Here is a 25,380-nt window from a genome sequence, read left to right as displayed (position 1 = left end):
AAAAAGAATGTAACACCTAAATAAATCTAAGCTACCTAGCCTATTTTTGGGTTTAGTAGTAGACCAAAACAAATTGATAAAAACAAATAATATAACTCAAGTTGATTTTATTTAGTAAACAAACTAAATTGAATGAAAACAAATTATTAAGCCAAGTTGAGTAGAAACAAACTTTTAGACTCGTTAATTTCAAGCTTGAAAGTTAGACCATAATTATGAGCAAAGGACCTAAGCTTAGTTACCTAAGGCTCATAGCTGTCTTTGGTTAGCTGCTTCCTTTTTTCCCTTTTTTTTTTTTTTTTTTGTTTAGCTCAATTAGGCTCATAGCTAGGTTGCATATATTTTTGTCAAATTGCTAATTATAGAAAGGCTAGGTCTTAAAACTACTGAGCCAAAACGAAAAAAAGATACAGAACTAAAAGAAAGTCCCCCCAAAACAGGAAGAGAAAGCCCTCCAATTCATCGAAACAAACCTGTGGACAATTTATTGGATAGTGACACGCAACAAGCACGCGCCCATGAAAAGTAAGAGGAATCAACTCTCCCCCATTCGCTTTCTTCCTTTTTGTTTGGACACTCGCTCTCCCTAATCTGAATCTCTCACACAATGACTCACACTACAAATTTTACAAAAAATTTCCATAAATTTTTAAATGATAAATCATTAATGGTAGATGATAAAGTGATGATAAACCTGTTAATGATAGGTTCATTTTAAAACCAACATGAATATAACTGTAATTTAATTTAATTGTTTTTTTTTTTTTTTTTGATGGGGAACGGTAATTTAATTATTGTAAAAACTATTGTGTACCTAATATGACTCAAACTTAAAACTCTAAGTTACAAATGAAGGGTCTTAAATTCTTAATTAATACCTCCCATATTTTAACCATTTTTTTAAAATGACTTGGTAGTTCACATTCAAATCTAAGGATAGAATGGGAAAAATAAATAATTTATTTAAGATTCTTAGGAATAAACCAAACATTATCATCTCACATTCCTAAGAATCTTAAGAGATTCCCAATAAAACCAAACATAGGAATAACTACATTCTTAGGAATGCGATTTCTAGGAATCTAGATGCCAGGAGTAATGTGGATTCCCTCATACCAAACGCCACCAATTGTGTGGGGACAACTTTTGCTTCAAGGTCAAAGGCTAGACCATGTTGTAACCTAGGCAATTTTGTTGTTCCATACGGGAAAGAAATGCTTCCTCTTCACACCTTATAAGGGATGAGCAAGTGGATGAAGAGTACCAAATTATTGGTACTCTTCATTCACTTGCTCATCCCTTATAAGGTGTGAAAAGGAATTTATTTGAGATTCCTAGGAATAAACCAAACATTATCATCTTACATTCCTAAGAAAAAGTAGAGTAATGTTATGTCCATAACATTTTCACTATAAATTTATAACAAATCTTATGTGGTAAATTATTATTGGATTTAAATTGGGGTGACCACTGATTTTAATTTTTTATCCATTAACAACCACTTGCTATCAAGGTTTTGTTGTGAAATTATTGTGGAAGTAACACTTTTTACAAAAATAAGCTTGGCCCCCAATATAACCCTTAACCCCTTAAACAATAAAAAAAATTTAAAATTTAAATATCAGTAGTAAAAATCAACTCAAATAACAATCAATATAGGCCAAACAACAACAAACGAACAAAATATTCAACAAAAAGTTCATTCAAAAACAAAAAATAAAAACCCTTAATAATTCAATTAGTAACTTGTTCAATCCATTACATTAAAATAATCTCTAATTTCATTTTCCTTAAAAAGAAATTACCAAAAACAAAAATTCCGTTCAAAAAATAAAAAAATAACTACCCTAATAATTCAAATTCATAACTTGTTCAACCCATTATATTAAAATAATCTCTATTTTCTTTTTGCCAAAGGGGAAAAAAAAGTATCAAAAGAGATATGGTAATTTTGAGTTCTCCTTAACAACGTCAGCAGCTTTGCTTTCCTTAGCTTTGCAATCGTAACAATTCTACTCTCCTTGACAACTTGGCTTGCAGTTGCAACATGAATCATCCATTGCTCTCTACCCCTCTCTCTCTCTCTCTCTTTCTCCATATATATATATATATATATTTATTTATCAATGGTCCAGACTCTCTTTCACTTTATTGCACTCACATCAACATTCTTAATTGTCACTTTATTTCTCAACGATCCCTTTTTACTTTTTCATTTTATTAGTAACTTCATGTATTTGCATTTTTTTTTTTTTTTTTAACAATGATGTCAATGATTTCAAATTCTACTATAAATAGATTTTGTATAATTTAAGCTTATTAATAACTACCCTATTTTTATTAGTAACTTCATGTATTTGCATTTTTTTTTTTTTTTTTAACAATGATGTCAATGATTTCAAATTCTACTATAAATAGATTTTGTATAATTTAAGCTTATTAATAACTACCCTAGAAAAAAAAAATTAAAGTCACCATTGGCAGTGGTTTAGGACGAATCTTTTATTAAAATCAATTAGACTTTTTTTTGAAGAGCCGTGCAAGAATTAGTTAAGAGGAGTATTTGTTTATTTGTTTCTATTGCTTTCCAAATTCTCATTTACTCAAATACACCATCTCTACTTGTCGTTAACAGAAAACTTTAACAAAAATTCAAATCTTTAAAGAAATTAACATCATTGTCTCTTAGTAAAAAGGATACAAAATTTTAGAAGCTTTCTCATAAATATAAGTTGGATTAACAGTGACTATGATGGTTAAAGGACACCCCCACCCACAACGGATGGGTAGCACTTACAAAAAAACAGGGACCATGATGAGGGACACGGAGCGGGTAAACATTTTTGGGGTTAATTATGGTAATGAGGTCAGTGGTCCTGGGGCTTGGGGGGGAAATATGGCCCCACACCTTGGAACCCACTAAGGCGGTTTTGGGTTGTGCTGCACATTGCACACCACGTACAGGACCACACAATGAGTCTGCTTTAAATAACTCTTTTCTTTGTCATAGTATCAGCCCCGTGCTTGCCATTTCAATCCAAAAAATAACATTGGTTTGGCATTCCCCTAGAAAAAAGCTATCTATCACTCTAAACAGAAACCATCTATCTATCTATCTATCTATCTACCTGTTTCTTCATCCCAAACCTCTCTACTTTCTCCCTCTTTATCACTATAGCATATACCTCAATCAAGTAAGCTTTTTCCTACCTGCATTCATGCTTTAATTTGATTTACTTGCAATTCTCTTTGCTAGCTCTTTCCATTTCTACACACTTACTTTTTATAGGATTTTAACCTCTTTTTTTTTTTTTTTTTGGAGAATACTATAGGATTTTAATTTGATCTAATTTGTTCCACGTTGTTCTTCTATATTTGGTTGTACCTTTTTTGCCTTTTTTTCCCTCCGTTGGATATTGTTATTGATCTTATACTTCTTCTAGGTGTAATTACGAAGTACCCTTTTTTTCTCTTGTTTTAAACAACAAAAAGTAAATTAGAAAAGAAAAAAAAATTGTTTAGTAATTGAATTTGTGGTGGATCTAGCTAGCTTTGAGTAATTTCACAATGATTTTACGAGTAACTGTGTTTGTCAATCTAGTTAGCAGAAAGGGAGCAAGGGATAATCAAAGAGATAATGGGGAGAGGAAAGATTGTCATTAAAAGGATCGACAATTCGACTAGCAGGCAAGTGACTTTCTCCAAGAGAAGAAATGGTTTGCTCAAGAAGGCCAAGGAGCTCTCTATCCTTTGCGAAGCTGAAGTTGGACTTATCATCTTCTCCAGCACCGGCAGGCTCTATGATTATTCAAATACTAGGTTTGATAATCTCTCTTAATTATCTCTCCCTCATTGAAAATATATTTTCTATTGGATTATATGTGCTGTTCTCTATAGCTTTTGGATGAATTTCAGTACTAGGTGAATTTCTTATTTACTTATATATGTGTGTATATATATATATATATATCTGAACAAGGACATCGATTACAATCTGTATTGCACTATGCTGACATAAAATATTGTTGCCTGCCTAACTCCTTACACGTCGTAAAAAGACCACGTATCTATGCTAGCATTTTCTGGAAAACCACTTTGAATCATATGTAATGTGTTTGTGGCCATTTAAATCTTGAAGAAAACCTGAAATATGTTTCGAGTTCTTCTGCGTTTGGCCAAAAAAATATAAGAAAATCGTTCTATGTGATGAACAAATTTCGAGAAATGACTTTGTTTTTGAAGATTCAAGTCATTGACTCATTTATGATACGAGACCCTGATCCCTCTAACATTATTGACCTCCCTCCTAGTCTCAAAGTCTTAGTCAACCCGGCATGTTTTAGGCTCTTTGTAACCTACACAAATCGCTTCAGTACTATTGGCAATGATTGCTAATGATGGGGGGTGGTGTACTGTTTAGCAGTACTAATATGTCACCGTCTATTGGAGTGGATGTGACTAAAGTGCTCGTCAATGAAATTACACATGTTTACATCTTTTTTGGTGAAGAAACTTATGATTAGATTTCATGAGCCGTTGATTTGGTGAAAAATGTACTGTTTCAGGTATAAAGTTCCTAGCTAGCCAAAGAAGATGGTACTCAAGTTTCTTAACTTTTTGGTCAATGAAAATACTACATAAATATTCCTCCAAAACATGATGGATTCCCCTAAAAAAAAGAGTTCAATTTTTACCCAAAAATAAAAAAGAAGGAAGAAAGGAATCAAGTGCAGAGAAGAGGTTCCATGTTTACTAGTATTATTATGTATGACCTTATAATTGACACTATTTTTTTTTTTTTAAGTCTTAGTTAATCATTTTCCGATAAATGAAGTCTATTTCACGTCATATAAACAATAATTTTGATACCCCATAATAAGAATATTCACAATATGTTCTTAAGAATACGAATCATGAGAATAAAATATTACACTTATTTTTAAATATGTATTATGAATTTCTAGATTCAATTAACATTGTTTAGAAACTAAGTATAGAATCTTTTTAAGAAATTCCTTTTACTCCTTGCCATATTAGCATAGACAATTATTCATTTGACTAAATTCTCAATACCTTTTCTCCTCCCATTCATTCCTCGCTATCTCTTATTTAATAGTTATCATATATTTATATATACGTTACACTTGCTAGAACATTAAGTGGATTCCATCTCAGGAAAAAAAATATAGTCATACCAAAATCTATTATTAGTTGAATATTTCATTTGAAAATGTCTCTGATTCTTTATATCTGTACGATAAGTCTCACGTATTTAAAAATTTAGGAGATTTAAAATTTTTGCGGGCCATAACTTGACATCTTTATATATATACACACCGGAGTCGCCGGACCAAGGTTTGCTAGTGCAGCCATGCACGCGTATTTGGGAACGTGCATGCTTAGAGCATCTCCAATTGTGTATGTAAAGGTAAAATATTCTCTATAGAGAATGAGACCAAAAAAAGCCACTCCAATGGATTCTCTATATTTAGAATTTTTTTTGACTCATAAACAGTAGCTCATCAAGTCTGATGGGCTACTGTTCATTCATCAAATGTATTTTTTCTATTATAATAATCAGGTATTGAATAAAAAAATGTTGGAAGATGTATATTTGTTAAAAAAAAAATAAAGAATGAATAAAGAAATAATATTTAAATGAGATAGATAATCTGTTGGAAAGTGTATTTGAAAAAATTGGTAGATAAAGGTAAAAGTCACTATTCATTCTCCAAACAATACACAAATTTGATGGAGATGCTCTTATTGTATTTAGTTTATTGCGTAGGTTACTCGTTAAAGCATCCATGGTCTTCTTCTACCTTTTAAAACCAATTTTGTTTTTCCTCATTTGAGCGGCTTCACTACTTTTGGCTATAGATGGAAATGACTAATCCCCTGTATATAAAACCCTATTCAGACCCTTATTGGCATTGATGAGTATCTTAGGTTTGAGTTCGGGTTCATCATGTAGTATGATGCTAAATTTTCAGTTGTTGGAAGTTGGAACAAGAAACCATACAACTTTGGATCAGATTCCAGCTTAGTGACTGCACTATAATTAAAATTGCATGTTGAAAGTTTGTGGACCTTCACACACTTGTACACTCTCAAACACTCATACACCACTCACAGTGGAAGAGACTCACACTTTTTGTTGCGAATGAGATTCACACACTTAAAAGAGAGGAGTGGGAAGAGGAAGAGAACTCTCTTATATTTCTCTTTCTCTCTCTTTTTTTTTTCTTGGTTTTAAATGAACGAATGTATTGGTATATATACATGCAATCTTTAACTTCAACTACATTTATTATATAAACATGTCACTTTGTAATTCACATAACTTCAATAAAGTTCTTTCATTAAAATTTTATTTAATATACAAAACTCATGCAATAAATGAAAGTTTAAATAAAATAAGTTAACTTCTAACATCCTCCTTAAACTTTTTTCATTTTATTTTATCACTCTAAGGCTCGTAACTTCTAAAAAGCATTGTACTTGAGTGGATTGGTGAATATATTTGACACTTGATTATGAGACTTAACGAATTCTAGTTGAGCTTCTCTCTTATGGATGATTATGTGACTTTATGAACTCAAGTTGAACTTCCATCCCAGTGATGCACTCTCGAACAAAATGATAGCCCGCATCAAAGTGTTTGCTTTGTTCAGGAAAAATAGGATTCTTTCCAAGAGTTAGTGATTTTTATTGTCCACAAATATTTTTATAGCTTCTACTTGCAGTATATGCATCTCCTTTAATAAAATTCTAAGTCAAATAACACGTCAAACATGAGAATTAGTTGAAACACACCCAACTTTGCTAGTGAAAATTGTCAATTTTGTTTATGTAGAATACGAAGCTAATTGTACTCTTTCTTTCGTCTATATCTGCAGCCCAATCGCTATCGCTATAGCCCACAAATTATTGTTTGTATAGTTTCCTAACGAGTAACTGGAGTGAATACCTCATCATAGTCAACAATTTAGATCCAGTTATATCCTTCAACTACCAATCTTATTCTATATATTCGCCTCTTTTGTTTTATTCTTCTTCATCTTGTACACACATTTCATTGCAATTGCCAGTTTTCCATATAGAAGAGTTTCTAGATCTCAACCTTCATCCTTCCTTATTATCTTGACCTACTCGTCCATAACTTTTCTCTATTTCTTGTTTTGCATTGCTTCTTTAATCGTATATTCTCTGTTGCCAGATAGGAGAGGACTAGATTATCTATATTCTCTGTTGAATCAAAGAGATATTGGAGACTTCTTAATCCTTATTGTCTTTCACTAGAACACCATCTAGTGATGATTATTAGGATGTGCTTTCTTGAACGGGAGGTGTTGGTCATGAAGGTGGTGTGACAAACTATTTTTGAAACTTTCTCCACATGTTCTTCTTTTACAAGTGGGGATTTTATTTCTAAATAACAATAAATATTAAAAAATTTAGTTAGTTGTCACGGTGGAAAAGAATGTTGAAAAGTAGCATCTCGAGTGTCTAAAACTCGAGTTCTAAGATAAAACTCGAGTTTTTAAGTCTCGATTTGTAAGTGAATGGGTAAAATGTGAAGAAAAAATCAACATAAAAATTGAGTTTTAAAGACTCGAGTTCTATAATATGTCGCTATAGGACTTTAAAACGTCATTATGGGGCTCAAAAACGCCACTATAGGGCTCCCTGAACAGACTTATAAAAATTTTTTTGCCGAAAAACGCTGCTATAGGGCTTTAAAACGTCACTATAGGATTTAAAAACGCCACTATAGGAATTCGAGTTTCTAAAACTCGTGATCTTTATGGCATTTTCAGTCCCAAAACGCTCGCTAAGCGAGTCTTTGGGACTCGAGTTTTAATATGGATCTCGAGTTTCTAAAACTCGAGATGCTATTTTTCTTAAAACTTTAAACCGTTGCCTAACTTACTACATACTTGTCCAATTCACTGTTAGTCTGCCCATTCCCCCTTACAAGTGGAAGAAAGAATTCATACTTATCTTCTTCTTAGGTTCTCCAATTTGATATAATTTTTTTCACCAATTCTCACATTGCAACTAAAAATGACTATTCCAGTGTGTTAGTGTATAGCTTAGACTATATTAGCCCATTGGGCTTAGCCTTGTATACTGTACTTGTAGTTTACTCATATTACTTGTACTGCACACATACCTAGCTTATATAATGCTCTCTATTATACACTTTATATTATTTACATGGTATCAGAGCCATTCTTCTAACTTTCTAGTTCTTGTGGACATCTCCAGCATTCTTCTGCTACTTTCGCCTTCATCTAGTAGTCACTGTCAAAAGCGAGTCACCACTGTCACACCAACAGCCCCAAAAACACTCGGATTTCATCAGTTTTGTTGATCAACTACCAAAGTTAAGTCACATATTGAAAAATCTTTCGATCTTGAGCAAAACCCAACAAAGAGCTGCCAGAAACCACCTTACACGCACCCCTACATGCCATCTCAAGTTTCTGCCTCACGAGCACGAGCTCCATGTGCCACCATGCTCTGTAAGCCTCTCACATGCGCCTCACACGCTAGGATAGCGTTGTCATGTGCTTCCATGCGACACATGCATCTGCTCTGTTTCACGTCCTACCACATCAACCTTAGGGCGACGTCATACTGCCACGTCAGCACATGAGCCGTTGACCAAGCCGTTGACTTTGACCAAAGGAAAAAAATTTCAACAGGGCCTGTTTTGCTCAGTTTTTCATGTAGATTTTGATTTTGTTCTCCGTTTCTGCATTTGAGGTCTCTAAATCCCACTTTTTGGTCATTTTCTTCATTATGGCTCAACAAAACGAATGAGATATCATATGTCTTATCACCATTATGTTGGATGGTCCTACTAGCTATCATGCATGGTCTCAGAATATGACTATCTTTCTCAAGGGTCGTAAACTATGGAGATATGTGACTGGTTCAATTCCTAAGCCAGTACCAAAACCTCAGTCCAAAGCCACAGCTGCTGAAGATGCCTCCAAGATTGCTGTTACAGTGGATGATTATGAAGAACGCCTAGAGGAATGGGAGAGTATTCGAAGTAAGATCTTGTCTTGCTTTATCAATACCTCTATTCCCTTCCTTTATAATCTTCTTCCTCGTCTTGAGATTGCTGAGGCTGCTTGGAAATTTTTGGCCAATTGCTATGATTGCACTAATGATTCAAGCTTGGAGTTCCACATTGAATCACAATTTTATCAAATGCGCCAAGAGCCAGGTCAGTCTATTTTTTATTTTTATTCTCAGACTTCTACTATGTGGGAACAACTCTCTACTGCAGATCCTCCACTAGTGTGTTCTAAGGACATTGAGCTCTTTGTCAAATATTGAGATTGCTGTAAATTTATGCACTTCATGATAGGTTTACGTGAGGATTTTTAGCCTATTAGGGCTTCTATGCTTAGCTGGTCTCCTACTCATTCTCTTGATGCTGCAGTCAAGGAGCTCATTTCTAAGGAGAACTGTCGGCCTACTCATCACATGTCATCATCTAATCATGTATTGGCTACACCATCTCCGCAGCCTCCCATTGCTGCATTCACTGCTCCTCCATAAATAAACTTTGGGCATCCCACCTCTCAGTCTTCCAAAGGTACTCGCTGTGAGTTTTGCCGTGCCAAAAGCCATGACATCTCAGTTTGTCGCAAACTGTAGAAATTTATACAAGAGCAAAATAAAGCTTCTCTTCCTCAGGTAGCTGCTATGTATCCTTCAGATCCATCGATTCCTAAAGGTCCATCTTTGGCTTCCTCACTTACTACAGCTGATATTGAGGCAGTAATTCAATAGGTTTTATCCCGAACTTCCACTGCCTTTTCGGTCACCTCAGGTAAACGACCTTAGTTTTTTGATACTGCATGTTGTAACCATATGACTTCTGATGAATCCCAATTTTCTGATAAGACACCCTTAGAACACCCCATCACCATTTATATTGCTGATGGAACTCCTATGCCTGTTAATCATAGAGGAACAATCTCTTCACAAGTTGTTTCTATTGCTGCTACTACTGCTACCCCCTCACCTAATCTACGACATGCTCGTCTTGGTCATCCATGCTTATCTCGTCTTCAGTTGTTAGTTTCTCAAGGTCATTTAGGTTCAGTTCACTTTCAAAATTTTGATTGTACTTTCTGTCATTTTGGCAAACAAACAAAATTGCCTTTTAATAATAGTGACTCCTTTTCTTCTGCACCTTTTGATCTTATACATTCTGATATTTGAGGTCCTGTACATGTTCCCACTGAGGGGGGATCTAGATATTTTGTCATATTTGTGGATGATTTTTTTCGATATACTTGGATTTATCTACTTCACCATAGGTCTGAGCTTGTGTCTATTTACCAAAAATTTCATAAAATGATTGAAACACAGTTTAATCGCACCGTCAAAGTTTTTTCAATCAGATAATGCTCAAGTATATAATGATGAATCTTTTCTATCCTTTTTAGAGAGTCATGGTACCCTTACTCAGCGGTCTTGTCCTTACACCTCTCAACAAAATGGTTGTGTTGAACGAAAACATCGTCACATTCTTGATGTTGTCTGCACCTTTCTTATTTCTGTCTTTCTTTCTGAGCGCTTTTGGGGTGAGGCCGCACTCGCTGCTGTATACACCATTAATTGTATTCCTTCACTAACTACACACAACAAATCACCATTTGAGCTTTTCTATGGTCAAAACCCCGACTACTCCTCTCTTCAGGTTTTTGGTTGTGCTTACTTTATCTCTCTTCCTCCTCATGAACGAACAAAGCTCCAACCTCATGCTCGTCTCTGTTGTTTCCTTAGTTATGGTGTATCTCAAAAGGGGTTTCGCTGCTATGATCCCATTTCTCATCGTCTTCGTGTCTCCCGTTATGTTGAGTTTTGGAAACATCGTCCTTTCACGAGTCTTCAGCAGTTTCCTGGGTCCTTTTCCTCCGAGTCTCCTATTTTTACTGATCTTTTTCTCCCTCTCTATCCTGAACTTGTGGAGGATTCTTTAACATCGGCTGCCTCTCCAGACGACTCATCTCCAGTTCTATCCCCGGCATATGACTCGTCTGTCTTGGATCCTGTGGCACCACCCTCTTTTGAGTCTCCTGTTGGTCCTAAACTTCGTCATTCTACTCGAGTAAGCATTCCTCCCCCTTATCTCTTTGATTATCACTGCTTTTTTACTCTTGTCACCCTCTATGAACCTCACACCTATCGTGAGGCCCATACTGACCCTCTTTGGCAGCAAGCTATGAATGAAAAACTAAATGTCCTTCATAAGAATCACACTTAGGATATGGTTGATTTGCCTCCTTGTCAGTCTGTAGTAGGTTATAGGTGGGTTTACAAGATCAAGACCAAGGCTGATGAATCTGTTGAACAATACAAGGCTCGCCTCATAGCCAAGGGCTTTACCCAGGAGTATGGCATTGACTATGAGGAAACATTTGCTCCTATTGCTCGCCTTACATCTGTCAGATGTCTCATTGATGTGGCTGCTATTCGCCCTTAGCCTCTTTATCAAATGGATGTGAAGAATACTTTCCTCAATGGAGACCTCCAAGAAGAAGTGTATATGCAACCACCTCCTGGCTATCCACACTCAGGCAGTTAAGTTTGTCGCCATCGTCGTGCTCTTTATGGCCTCAAGCAGGCTCCTCGAGCTTGATTTGAAAATTTTAGCTCAATTGTTGCTCAATAGGGTTTCACTTCAAGTCCTCATGACACTGCTCTCTCCGTCCAAAGATCCTCTACTGGTATCACTCTTATTCTTCTCTATGTTAATGATATGATTATTACTAGAGATGATTCTGCAGGTATCCGCTTTCTTCAGCACTTCCTTAGTGGGCATTTTGAGATGAAAGATTTGGGCATTCTTAACTATTTTCTTGAGCTTGAGGTTACCTCATCCTATGATGTATATTATCTTTCCCAAGCTAAATATGCTTCTGTTCTTCTCTCCAAAGCCGGTATCATTGACAACAAGATTGTTTCTAATAGGCCACAAACTGAATAACCCCTTGTGATTAAACCAATTAATTTATTAGCCAAGTTATTAATTAATCAATTTATCATACAAACGCGTGGAAGCACAAACAAATCACCAAAAACTAAATATGTAGCAGAAATTAAAAGACACGGTGATTTGTTTACGAATAGGGAAAACCCTTGCAGCAAAAACCCCACCGGGTGATTTTCAGGTCACCACTCTCGAAACTCCACTATTATCAAATCAAGCGGTTACAAGTAAAGGAATCCCAAGTACTTTACCAACCTACAATTGAATTTTTACCCCAATACCCAATTGGACTTGATCTGTAGTGACAGTTCCCTCTTTCGGTGCACGGCTCCCAAGTACGTGACTAACCAATGCGCGAATTCCAGTACACGACTTCAAACACTAACTTAGAAGGAGAGGTTGGCTGCAAAGTTCTTCAGTTCATCCTACACAATGAAGATCAGGAAGATGCTTGGTCACAAAAACCCTTTGGTGCAAATACACAGCAACTTCTTCTAAGAAGATGAACTAGGTCAAGAACTTCGTCTTTGATCACAAATTGCTTGAACAGAGTTTGCTCAATGCTTTTACAACTTGTGTACAGTTTGACGGCTCTTAAAACAATCCTTTTATATGTTTAGGGTTAGGAGAAAAGAATGCCCAAAAACATATTCACGGATCCCAAGAAATCATATCAGAAAATCTGATTTTATAAATCTCGACAAATAGTAGGTGTCGAGGAGCTATCGAGCAGGTGTTGAGGTTTAATGAATTTTCACTTCAGCTTGTTTTTCTTGGACAGACTTGATGACTTCAACACTTGATCTTGAAACCTTGTTTCTTGAAGTATTAAAAACACTTAGAACTACTCAATTACAAGTAGAGTGCGTTTTGTCAAAGGATTAGCCAATTTACATAAATAAGTGACATATGTTTTTAACAAGAGAAAACACATATATCCTAACAGTTTCCACTCCCTTGGAATACAATGCAAAGCTTACACCCTTGGATGGTGAACCTATATCTGATGCTACTCGCTATTGTCAGTTGGTTGGTAGTCTGATCTATCTCACTGTTACTCGTTCAGATATTTCACATGCCGTGGGTATGGTTAGTAAGTTCATGGATGCCCCTTGTTCTGTCCACTATGCTGCTGTTCTTCAGATTCTCCAACATGTCAAGGGCACACTTTATCATAGTCTCCACTACTCCTCTCGGTCTTCTCTTGAGCTTTTATGCTTATTCAGATGCGGACTAGGTAGGTGATCCGACTGATCGATGCTCTATCATAGGTTTCTGTTTCTTGTTAGGTACTTCTCTTGTCTCGTGGCATAGCAAGAAGCAGGATGTGGTTTCCCGTTCCAGTATTGAGGTAAAGTATCGTGCCTTTGCCGACACCACCTGCAAGCTTGTCTGGCTTTGTTGGCTTTTGGTTGACATGGATGCTCTACAGCCCACTGCCACTCCTCTTTATTGTGACAATCGTAGTGCTATCTACATTTGCTCATAATGATGTCTTCCATGAATGCACCAAACACATTGAGATTGATTGCCACATCACTCGCCAGCATCTCAAGAAAGGCAATCTCAAGATGTTCTCCATCTCCTCTGCTGACCAGCCTGCTGATCTCTTCACCAAGACTCACTTGCCTGGCCATTTTCGAGATCTTATATCCAAACTCCAGTTGGCTTCCTCCTTGCCACCTCGAGTTTGAGGGGGGATGTTACTATATAGCTTAGACTAGATTAGCCAATTGGGCTTAACCCAGTATACTGTACTTGTAGTTTACTCATATTACTTGTACTTCACACATACCTAGCCTATATAAGGCTCTCTATTGTACACTGTATATTATTTACACAGTGCTTGGGTCATAGAGATTATAGAGCTTTTAGCCCTTAGAGATTGAATTATATCCAATGAACACATACTTCACACTTTCGTTCATTAGTTTGGACCTCTCTTTATCTAGTTCATGTATATATATAATACTTCCAAATACACATAAGTGGGAAATTGTGAGCTTCTTTTTGCTCCAAAGTTGTTGTGTGGTTTTTCTTTGTACACTACTCGTTTTGAGACAATAGTTGGACAAATGGATTGCATAGTCAACAACTTTAGCCCAAAGTTCGTTAGGCATTTCCTTGCACTTTAACATGCATGCTTCTAGACATGTTAAGAATGGAGCAACACTTTCTTTTTGTTATGTCTTTTTTTTTTTTTTTTTTTTTTTTTTTGGAGCAACAATTTCTTTTTCTTTTTCTTTTTCTTTTTTTTTTTTTTTTTTTTTTGTTTGTGTGTGTGACCTAGGGATTGTTCTAGAGAGCGAAGACTCTTATTTGTTTCACAAAATTCTATAAATTCATTTTATGGGAATTTTCCTTCTCTATAAGATCTTAAATTCATCTTTCCACACTTCCCATTCTTGTAAAGAATCATAAATTGCATTATATGGATTGTGGGTCAGGAACCTTCTAATTGAATTGATCTTCCTTAGTGGTCTCCCAATCTCATCAAAATATTTTTCTTGAGAAAAATACTTTTACATCCTTTGAGCTTTGAGGCAGTGGCTATAACACCTCTTAAAAGTTTATTTTAGCCAATTCAGTACCTAAAATTTACACGTGTGCCAAATTGGTACTTCTGTTAGTTAGCTATTTGTTGAAATAATGTTATAGTCATGTGACATGGGCCAAAACAATTGCTAAAGACAATTGCAAACATTTTAGAGGAGAGAGGAAGAGAGAACTAGGGGAGAGAAAAACGGACTAGATGGCACCATTCGTGGTCTCACCAAAGCTGGAGTTCATGGTCCAACCTCCAATCAAACTGATCGCAGCCTTGCTAGACAACTAGAGCCAGGATTTGTGGGTTCAATTTTTTTTCTCTTTTGCGCAAGAGAGAGAAATGGTTTGGTTTAGGAAAGTTAACACCATACTAGTATCGGCTATATCGGAGAAATATAACATGCTAGCCATTAAACCAGTACTGATATTCTTCTAAAATGTGTTGTAGAAAAATCAAGTTATAACAGCTTGTACATAAAATTTATCAAATTCATATTTGTATAAACTGGTACCAAATTGGCCTCCAGTGCCAAATTGACTCACTAGTTTACTTCAATAATGATTTCTCAAAAATTAAAATAATCATCCAAATCAAGAATCCAATAAATGAAATCCCACTTATACATTATTCTATCTAAGATTAAAATTTTGTTGTATTTAGAAATGCATTTGTGAATAGTATTGATAATTTCTTTCACAATTCTAGCCTATCTCTGATGTTCTGTTCCTTACAAAGAGATTGGTGAGTGGTTGGCACACGTCACGTATGCATGGCTTGCTGGGTGTCATATTTGAATTGTTGGCGTCACATTGAAAATGAAGGATTTGCCCATTGTAAAATCTTCTTGTACGAGTTTGCTATAATTAGAAATGCTACTGTCTCATCCGTTAACCATCATATTAGAAAAAGGACAAGGCTCTACCAAGTGATGCAATGGGATGGTTACATGAAATAGAACACGTCTAAAAAACCCTAAATTCTTTAAGAGAATTCTTTAAATCCCTAAAGAAAATTCTAGAATATATATAATGTGAACACTAAAATCAATAAATTTCTTTTTTTGATAAATCCTATCTGAAAATAAGTAGTCTTCATGTCTAGGGACTACAACCATAAATTTACATAGAAAAACTTGACAAAAACCCTAGAGATATATATCAATAATTCATATATATTTGTCTTACATCAATTTTGTTTCATTTTCCTCATCCAAATTTCCATTAGTTTCAAACAAACGATAGAATATTTTCTCTAGTATCCATTTGGAAGAACAATTTTGATGAGGAATGTTAAATCCAGTCATATTTGTTGTCCCTTCCTAAATAAGTCACATATTCTTTTGTTATAATATGATCCCTCGACATCATACATAATATATTAAATTTCAAAAAATATAATTTTTATTATTATTAATATTTATAAGGATATAAAAGTTGGGAGGGAGAACAGTATTAGTCTGACCATGAAAAAGAGACGAAGCAATGCCTGTCAGCAATGAGTACAGAGGATAGTGGTAAACTTGTAAAGATAATTTAATTTAATTGTAAGAGGTGGCAGAGTGGTTGATAGCTCCAGTCTTGAAAATTGGTATAGTTCGAAACAAAGAACTATCAAGGTTCAAATCCCTCTCTCTCTTTTGTTGCGTGGAATATATATATATATTATATATATTTATTGGTTTTGTGAATTGTTTGTTTAATTAATTTCAAATAAGTCGTATCTTGTTCAATCCGATAAATAGAGCTGAGATTATGGTTAAAATTGCTAGTGGAAACCAAAATAACTAGTTATAGTAAGCATGATCAACTATCATGTGTAAAGGTAGATTTTTAAAGTTCTCACTACCTTTCACTCACGCATGGAATATCTAATTAGTTGTTTGGCAAATAGCATCAACATGCATGGTTAGAAGTTTCATTCATTCTACTGATTAAGGAAGTAATTATCAGTAGTAACAGTTGAAGATACATAATTCGACTTATATTGATGGTCCATTGATACATGTATGGAAGTTTTAAAATATTGTTTGGATCGCCATAACAGGGATAAGGATAGCTCTCAATGGTGTGTTTGCTTACCGAATAACACTGCATGCACACAAACTATTTCATATTACTGATGCCCTCACGTCAACTAAAAGATTCATTTTGGTCGTTTTGCAGCGCTAGCTAAACGTAGGGTAAGCATGGTCTTTCAGTCAAGGCTAGACAGATTTACGTCGGATTTGCTAGAATTCCTGGGTATCATTTTCAGTAGTGTGACACAAACACCATCCCATTAAAACCTAACAAAACATGCATGTGTCTATTTTGAACTGATCATTTTGAACTCGCTTCATTTTGATTTTACAAAGAGAAAATGATACATTTGAATTAGTGACCTTCTCTTTATGAGGCGTGATGCCTAACCAACTTTGTGAGTGTAATTCCTTTGGGTTTTGTAATTATCCAACGTTAGGATTTTAACCAATGGTACATATTTTAATTTTGGAGATGAATATTAATTATCTTTTTGCTAGGCCTTCTAACATTTATAAGACATAGTGCGATACCAAAAAAAGAAAAAAAAAAGTAGTTTTAATAGATTGTGAACCTTGGTAGAGTAAAATTCTGGGATATGGTAGGAAACAAAATTTAAGTTGTGATATTATTATCTAGTAGTACATATTTGATACAAAATGGAGTTAGAAAAAAATAGTAAAAATGCAAAAGTGAACTCAACCACCGTATGTTAATGGAACAGAAAAAAGGAGGGAAGAATTATTGTTTCCATATTCAAGTGGAAATACTTTGTTAAAAAAGAAAGCTGATACTTGTCTCTAATATCCTGATAGAATTGTTGTTGTAATACATAGTAATAGAAAGAAAAATAAAAAGAGAAAAAGAAAAAGAGAAGGAAAAAAAATAGAGCTATCATAGTTCAGTTTGATGGTCTATATATGTTCATGGTAAAAAAAAAAAATCGGTGGGTACATCTTTCCCACGTGAATTGTTGTGTTATAATGAAACTATCGTCCACAACAATATAGAGTGCATACAGTAGCTACCCTAAGATAACTTTGGACTGTTGTTCATACATTATATGTAAGATTATAATTACTTTACTTGCTCTACAACTGTATGAGCTTATATCGAATTTAGTCCTCTTAGGTCGTAATATCTTTAACATCCTCCAAATTTTGAATGTAAAACATAAACAAGCTACAATACACAAGATGTTAGTAATAGTAGACGACAATGGTTAGTGATGATTGCTGACATCAATTGTTGAAAAATCCATTAGTAGATGAAAGTGTAGCTACTCATTAAAATATGTATCGGTGCATTGAAAACTTGTATTGTTGTATCAGTTGTGAACAACATTGTCATAAGCTATTTGACCTGTGGTTTGAGCAATGCATCTACCCTGGTAAAAACACAAAACCCTAAACGTTTAATGAAGTAGGGCTGAGTTGGAAAATCTGCAGAAAATTCAACCTGTGCGATTTTCGATCGATCGAGTCTATTCTTCAATCGATCGAGCCAGGCCGAAAGTCTCAAGTACTTCTGCAGCCACTCGATTCCAACTTTACAATATTAAACCAACTTTGAGCAATTCTAAACAAGACTAAATACACTGTTTTGATCATGGTTTGCCAACATTACAAATTAGAGTTCTAAATACAAAAACTCCTAAGACCTTAGAACCTAACAGTAGGGTAAGCATGGTCTTTCAGTCAAGGCTAGACAGATTTACGTCGGAATTGCTAGAATTCCTGGGTATCATTTTCAGTAGTGTGACACAAACACCATCCCATTAAAACCTAACAAAACATGCATGTGTCTATTTTGAACTGATCATTTTGAACTCGTTTCATTTTGATTTTACAAAGAGAAAATGATACATTTGAATTAGTGACCTTCTCTTTATGGGGCGTGATGCCTAACCAACTTTGTGAGTGTAATTCCTTTGGGTTTTGTAATTATCCAACGTTAGGATTTTAACCAATGGTACATATTTTAATTTTGGAGATGAATATTAATTATCTTTTTGCTAGGCCTTCTAACATTTATAAGACATAGTGCGATACCAAAAAAAGAAAAAAAAAAGTAGTTTTAATAGATTGTGAACCTTGGTAGAGTAAAATTCTGGGATATGGTAGGAAACAAAATTTAAGTTGTGATATTATTATCTAGTAGTACATATTTGATACAAAATGGAGTTAGAAAAAAATAGTAAAAATGCAAAAGTGAACTCAACCACCGTATGTTAATGGAACAGAAAAAAGGAGGGAAGAATTATTGTTTCCATATTCAAGTGGAAATACTTTGTTAAAAAAGAAAGCTGATACTTGTCTCTCATATCCTGATAGAATTGTTGTTGTAATACATAGTAATAGAAAGAAAAATAAAAAGAGAAAAAGAAAAAGAGAAGGAAAAAAAATAGAGCTATCATAGTTCAGTTTGATGGTCTATATATGTTCATGGTAAAAAAAAAATCGGTGGGTACATCTTTCCCACGTGAATTGTTGTGTTATAATGAAACTATCGTCCACAACAAAATAGAGTGCATACAGTAGCTACCCTAAGATAACTTTGGACTGTTGTTCATACATTATAAGTAAGATTATAATTACTTTACTTGCTCTACAACTGTATGAGCTTATATCGAATTTAGTCCTCTTAGGTCGTAAAATCTTTAACATCCTCCAAATTTTGAATGTAAAACATAAACAAGCTACAACACACAAGATGTTAGTAATAGTAGACGACAATGGTTAGTGATGATTGCTGACATCAATTGTTGAAAAATCCATTAGTAGATGAAAGTGTAGCTACTCATTAAAATATGTATCGGTGCATTGAAAACTTGTATTGTTGTATCAGTTGTGAACAACATTGTCATAAGCTATTTGACCTGTGGTTTGAGCAATGCATCTACCCACGTGAGGTGAATGAATGTGTTCGGGAACCTTTATAAAATTTTTGTGTAATTATGTCTACATATGGTTATGAACTTTTATGAAAATTTTACGTAATTGTATTTGGTATATGGTTATGGTGATGAGCCACCACGTAACCAATGTAATCAAGGCTGGCCCAATATATCTTGTAGCCTATGGCGATAATTTAAATTAGTTTCTTCAAATATTCTAATGGCAGTACTTGTTAAACGCTTCTTTGCAAAGTTATTTATTTAATATTTGTATTTTTTTAACAACTTTAGTCTCGATTAAACACTATGATAATGTTAAAATTATGAAATATTAATCATGTTATTAGTATGTTAAATGTCTTTTATGCAAAATATTACCACTTTTCTGTAAAGATTTTTATGAGTTTCAGATTTTGAGTCATTTCTTCCAATATCTATTTTGATTGACTATTAGATTATGATTTACGGCCAGTACTGGTTGATTAATTGTAACATTTTCGTGATTTCTCATTTGAGGTTTATTGATTTTATCAATGCAATGTTTGCACTTTATTTTGTGCACCCCACGGTAAATGCTTATATTACACATCTCTAGAATTCCTTTTTAACTCTTCATATCACCATCGATAATTTTTGCTCAATTGCGATGTCTTTAGGCGTAATCCAATAATTGTTTTTTTAATATATGGAAACTAGATGGAATTGGTTTGAATTTATGATTGTTTAGCTCATGTACACCTTTTATCTCTTTTTATTTTTATTTTTAAATTGTAATAAAAATAAATAAAATTATAATGATGGTGATGGTGATGGTGTTGCACTGAGATACAAACAAAAGCTAAAGTGATGGAAAAACACGCCTTATTTCTCTTTCTAATATTCTCTCTCTCTCTCTCTCTCTCCATTAATAATTTCGCAACACAGCTTTATCTTTAAAAAAAAATTAAAAGAAATTATATTTTGTAAGCTTTCATTTGCTACCGTGTTCTTTAAAATCACTTCTGTAATAAACAGCAATGAGATTTTTCTGTGCTGAGTAAGTTGATGATGATGATGATGATGATGATCATCTAATGACTAAATATTTCATCAGCATGAAGTCTGTTATTGAAAGATACAAGAAACTAAAAGAGGAACATCATCAGCTGATGAATCCTGCTTCCGAAGTAAAGGTAAACATTCATGAACCACTCACTAATCTTCTCTAAAATTTTCCTGTATCAATAGAGGCATATGCAATCGATATTTGATAATTTATTTCACTGATTGATACTAGGAGGTACTATAAATTCTACTATCATCCAATTTTAAATTGATACGGTTGTTTGTGATTGGAGGCTATAGACTCAAAATTTTTGATAGAATTTTTCACAACTACTAATGTGGTAGATCATTAATAGTAAGTAAAAATGTGATGTTGATAATGAACTTAAATGAAAACTAACAAAAACTTGCCAACTTAAAAATATTGTGAAGAATATTGTAATTTTTTTTTTTTTGTATATATAGCATTACTCTTTGTGATGGTATCAAGCGTAACGACTGAGGTATAAATTACTATATTGTGGCATCAACATGCCTATCCATCGATTGCATGCTCTATGTGCCAAAGTTACGTACTAGATTAATCAGTGTGATATGCATGGCTTGACAACGTAGCAACCATGCAAGTTCATAACTATTTGAAGTAAACTTTTTCTGGAATTCCTCTTATTCTCAAAACACCTATGAAATTGTTATAATAAATATATATTAAATTATTAAAATTGTCACTAGCTACCAACTGCTTCCGGTGTTTAAAGTCTTTCTCATCTGACTGTTCGTCTATTTATATTAATTATGTGCCAATGATTTCTCCAATAGCCAAATACTTAGAAAAGTAAGACTTGAAAATTAAAATCTTTATTCGCCAAAGTCTCCTCAACTTGCTCATTTTGCAAATTTTTATTTTATTTTATTTTTTTATTTATCTTGGTTGCACAGTACTGATTCTTATGCTTACTTTTTTTTCCTCACTTAAATCAAAGTGTCAAAATGAGATCCTATCTGAGATCAGGTGCATGTGAGGTTCTTTAAATTTATATCATAAGACAATCATATGGTTCGTATAAATTTATAAACTATTGCAATGTAGCTAACTCTATAGAATACTTAAAACTACTTATTAAGTTTTACAACATTATGCATCAACTATAACTCTTCCAATTAATATTGGGGCTTGTACTCTCCCCCCAATATTGCTGAAGATAGTTACTCTCTAACTCTTCCAACTAATTTTGGCTCACCCAAAAGTTATAAACCATTTAAATAACCATTATACCTTCAAATCTTCTCTCTCTCTCAAATGACAAACCATTCAATCTTTGGACTGTTAAGATCATAAGAAATTAGATTAGCTTTTATTAGATTCCAAACCTAAATTGGACGTTTATAGCTAGGTATCTTCATAATTCAAGATTTAAGTAGGATCATAAAAGCTTTGGCTTCTTGAGACCAAAAAACTGTAAAATTTTAAGATCTGTATTGGTATTTTGATTTTCATGACTCCAAATTTATAGCCTAACTGTAATTGAGTAGGCTATTCTTCTATTCTTGGCTTATAGTACTCTAAACATAGTCGAGACCTAATAAAATATATATGCACAAACTAAAGAAAATATTTCGACAATATAATTAATATTGAAAACTAAAATGACAAAGTTTAACTATAAAATTTATTGTAACCTAAGGCTATAATGTTATTCAATATTTTTTTAATCGATGTGAATTTTGACAAATCTACTATTGGATTATATCTTCTTCTTATATCTTTCATGTTTACAAAATTTATAGAAAATTAAAGATCAATAGTTATATCATCAATAAATTATTTAAACTGTAAGTTTTTGTAATTTTCAATTATGCATAAAATATAAACTTATGGATCATACAGTAAATAATATGATTGACACAAAATTTTACATGTGTATTAAAGGCATAAAGAATATACAATTCAACGGTTAGATTTTCAAAATATGTAGTAATATTTATTTTATTGAGTAAGGTTGTAGCCTCAAGTTACAACTAATTTTGTAAATAAATTTTGTCTTTGATAGGAAAATTAAAAGAACCAATATTTATTTAAATTGTGCAGCCAAAGTAGATCATGTAAGATCAAGTTTTTAACCCAAAAAAAAATGATAATAAATTTATTAAAATATTTTAAAATAAATAATGAAACATTTTAAGTCCCTTGAACCTTTAAATTTATAATTTTTAATATAGTTATAGTTCACCACATAAAGAAAGCATGTTAAATGACATGGAGTACTTCTGTTGAACCACATAGCACAAGCATGACATATGAGACCTAACATTTATTTATTAAAAAAAAGGTGTTGATTAAATAATTTAAAATAAACAATGAAATTTCCTTTAAATTTTATTAATAGAATCTTAATCAAACTAATATTTTTTAAAATTTTTAAAACATTTTGATAATAGAAAACATATATTTTGGTAAATCATGTTCATAAATTTAATGTACTAAGATTGTACTCTATGAAAAAACAAGTGAAAAAATGAAAAAGAAATATAAGAATAAAAAGTGAGGACATCTACTTAACAAAACTATATATAACTGTAACACACAAATTTTATTATATAATAAATGAAATATATAATATGAAGTATATACAATAATACTGTTATGAAATTGTTGAGAAAATAATATAGATGTAAATATTAATTACTCTTACCCATTACCTATGTTACCTTGACCCTAGGTTTCACCCTATAGCACATCGGAAAGAATATAGCTACATCAGTTTCGAACATTCCTTACAGTACTTGACACGTTCATGTACTAGAATACCTGAATCCATGCAAGATAGGACCTCAACCATAGAAGTTGCTTAGAAACTTGTGGAAATGTCATTAAGTAGGAGCATTGATTAGCAACTCTGATACGAAAATAAAGTTGAAAGAAAATATCAAGATGTATAGAGGTATTCCCATTACCTATGTTACCTTGACCCTAGGTTTCACCCTATAGCACATCGGAAAGAATATAGCTACATCAGTTTCGAACATTCCTTACAGTACTTGACACGTTCATGTACTAGAATACCTGAATCCATGCAAGATAGGACCTCAACCATAGAAGTTGCTTAGAAACTTGTGGAAATGTCATTAAGTAGGAGCATTGATTAGCAACTCTGATACGAAAATAAAGTTGAAAGAAAATATCAAGATGTATAGAGGTATCGAAATTTCTGTTGGGAAAATTCGTTTTTAGCATGTCAAATTCTCTAGGCAATATATACACATCCATCCCATAGTAAACCTGCAGCCATCTTTCTTCCTACACCATATCTAATACCAAAAGTCTAGTGATCATTAAAACATGTATCAGTTTGTGACTATTTTCGCCAATATGCATTAATTAGTAACCGCAATGTCATTGTCTCAGTGACAAATATATCAATGTTCATTACCACATATATTCTTGTAATTGTATCAATGTAAAATGGCCCATTTTCTCCAACAATTCATTTCATTTACTGAATCTCTTCACGTTACTTTTATTTTATGTCAGAATTAGGAGCATTCTTGCTTAGTAATATCAAATTGCATCCAGATTCAGGATACATGCAAAATGAACATACAAAAGTTGCTATATCAGATCTTTGATTCGCTAAAATACAGAGGTTTATGAGTCAAAAGATAATACAAAACTGTAGCTCGTAACTTAATCTGCAATGAAATTTCCCAATGTTAATCCTTAATTTAGATATTTATAGATTTCACTGCTAATTGCAATGAATCATTTTTAATACTTTGAAATTTGTTTTGCAACCTTGATGTCACACTGCTAAAAGTGCGCAGTATTGTGTGCCATCAAATTCAAATTAGTCATTTTATTCCTTCATAACTTACATCATAGTCCATTTGTTAAAGATAATAACTAATAATAATAATAATAATAATCCTTTGTCTTTAACTTTCCAGTTTTGGCAAAGGGAAGCAGCGAGTTTGAGGCAACAACTGCTGTACGTGCAAGAATGCAACAGGTAGAATCATTTGATAATGAGTTAAATAATACCATATATATAGATGCTTGGAATTGAAAGTTCAGAAACGCATTACTCAAAAGCCAAAGACTCTACCATGTTGCTAATTAGTCAGGTTTATCATATACATATCCTGCCATGATGACTATGGTTCATTCAACTCAACTTTTGAAAGCTTGACATCGATTTCACACCATTTTCACTGAACCTTTTATGTATTCTATTCTATTTGGGACCATATCCGAAAAATATGGACAGTCGACATCATGCCTTGCCTTTTACAATCTCAACCCGACACTCACTTTGGCCTTCCTGCAACTTCACTCATAACTCATTCTAAGTATGTGATAGCTCCTAACTTCTTGTTGATTATGGTTAAATATTATCATGAAGATTAGTTAACTACTGTATCTGTCATGTGCAGGCTTTTATGTGCCTGCAAACTTATATTACAAGGCCTAATATCTAAACCTTGAATCACCAAAAACTTGACATAATAAAAGTTACAGTTAGAATGAGAACTTGAGTAATTTGAAATTTTGAATTGTGAAAAGAGGTCAACTCATGTAAAACTTTTGTAGCTTACAATAAGGCTAAAAGTGGCTTCTGATACTTCAGTCCAGCTAAAACCAATATCCTTTTTAGTTCTCATAAGGCATATTTGCAGAGGTCATTACTGCCAAATTATGTCAGTCCACTTGAAAGATGCAATTAATTCAATGCGTGATGGATGGTGCAGGCAATTACTGGGACATGAACTTGCTAATTTGAACATCAAAGATCTACAAAATTTGGAAAACACACTGGAAATGAGTTTGAAGGGTATCCGCATAAAAAAGGTATGA

At 33.5% G+C, this 25,380-nt stretch overlaps 1 protein-coding gene across 1 annotated transcript; it reads left to right on the top strand.

Moving 5' to 3' along the window:
• Positions 1–3,048: 3,048 nt before the first annotated feature.
• Positions 3,049–25,380, top strand: LOC112026517 (MADS-box transcription factor ANR1-like). The gene is made up of 5 exons (XM_024059207.2): positions 3,049–3,194; positions 3,602–3,819; positions 20,578–20,656; positions 24,474–24,535; positions 25,275–25,380. The coding sequence occupies exons 2-5, from the start codon at positions 3,638–3,640 to the stop codon at positions 25,378–25,380; spliced, it is 429 nt and encodes a 142-aa protein (XP_023914975.2). The 5' UTR covers positions 3,049–3,194; positions 3,602–3,637.

This window comes from Quercus suber, unplaced genomic scaffold, assembly GCF_002906115.3.
Source record: "Quercus suber isolate HL8 unplaced genomic scaffold, Cork oak 2.0 scaffold_267, whole genome shotgun sequence".
Lineage (NCBI taxonomy): Eukaryota > Viridiplantae > Streptophyta > Magnoliopsida > Fagales > Fagaceae > Quercus > Quercus suber.
The sequence above is the reverse complement of the archived record's forward strand: the minus strand, read 5'-3'. Positions and strand labels throughout refer to the sequence as shown.

Coding starts and splice junctions, on each gene's coding strand:
- LOC112026517 (XM_024059207.2), top strand. CDS start 3,638: ATGGGGAGAGGAAAGATTGTCATTAAAAGGATCGACAATTCGACTAGC. Junction 20,657..24,473: donor ATCCTGCTTCCGAAGTAAAG/GTAAACATTCAT, acceptor TTAACTTTCCAG/TTTTGGCAAAGGGAAGCAGC. Junction 24,536..25,274: donor TACGTGCAAGAATGCAACAG/GTAGAATCATTT, acceptor TGGATGGTGCAG/GCAATTACTGGGACATGAAC.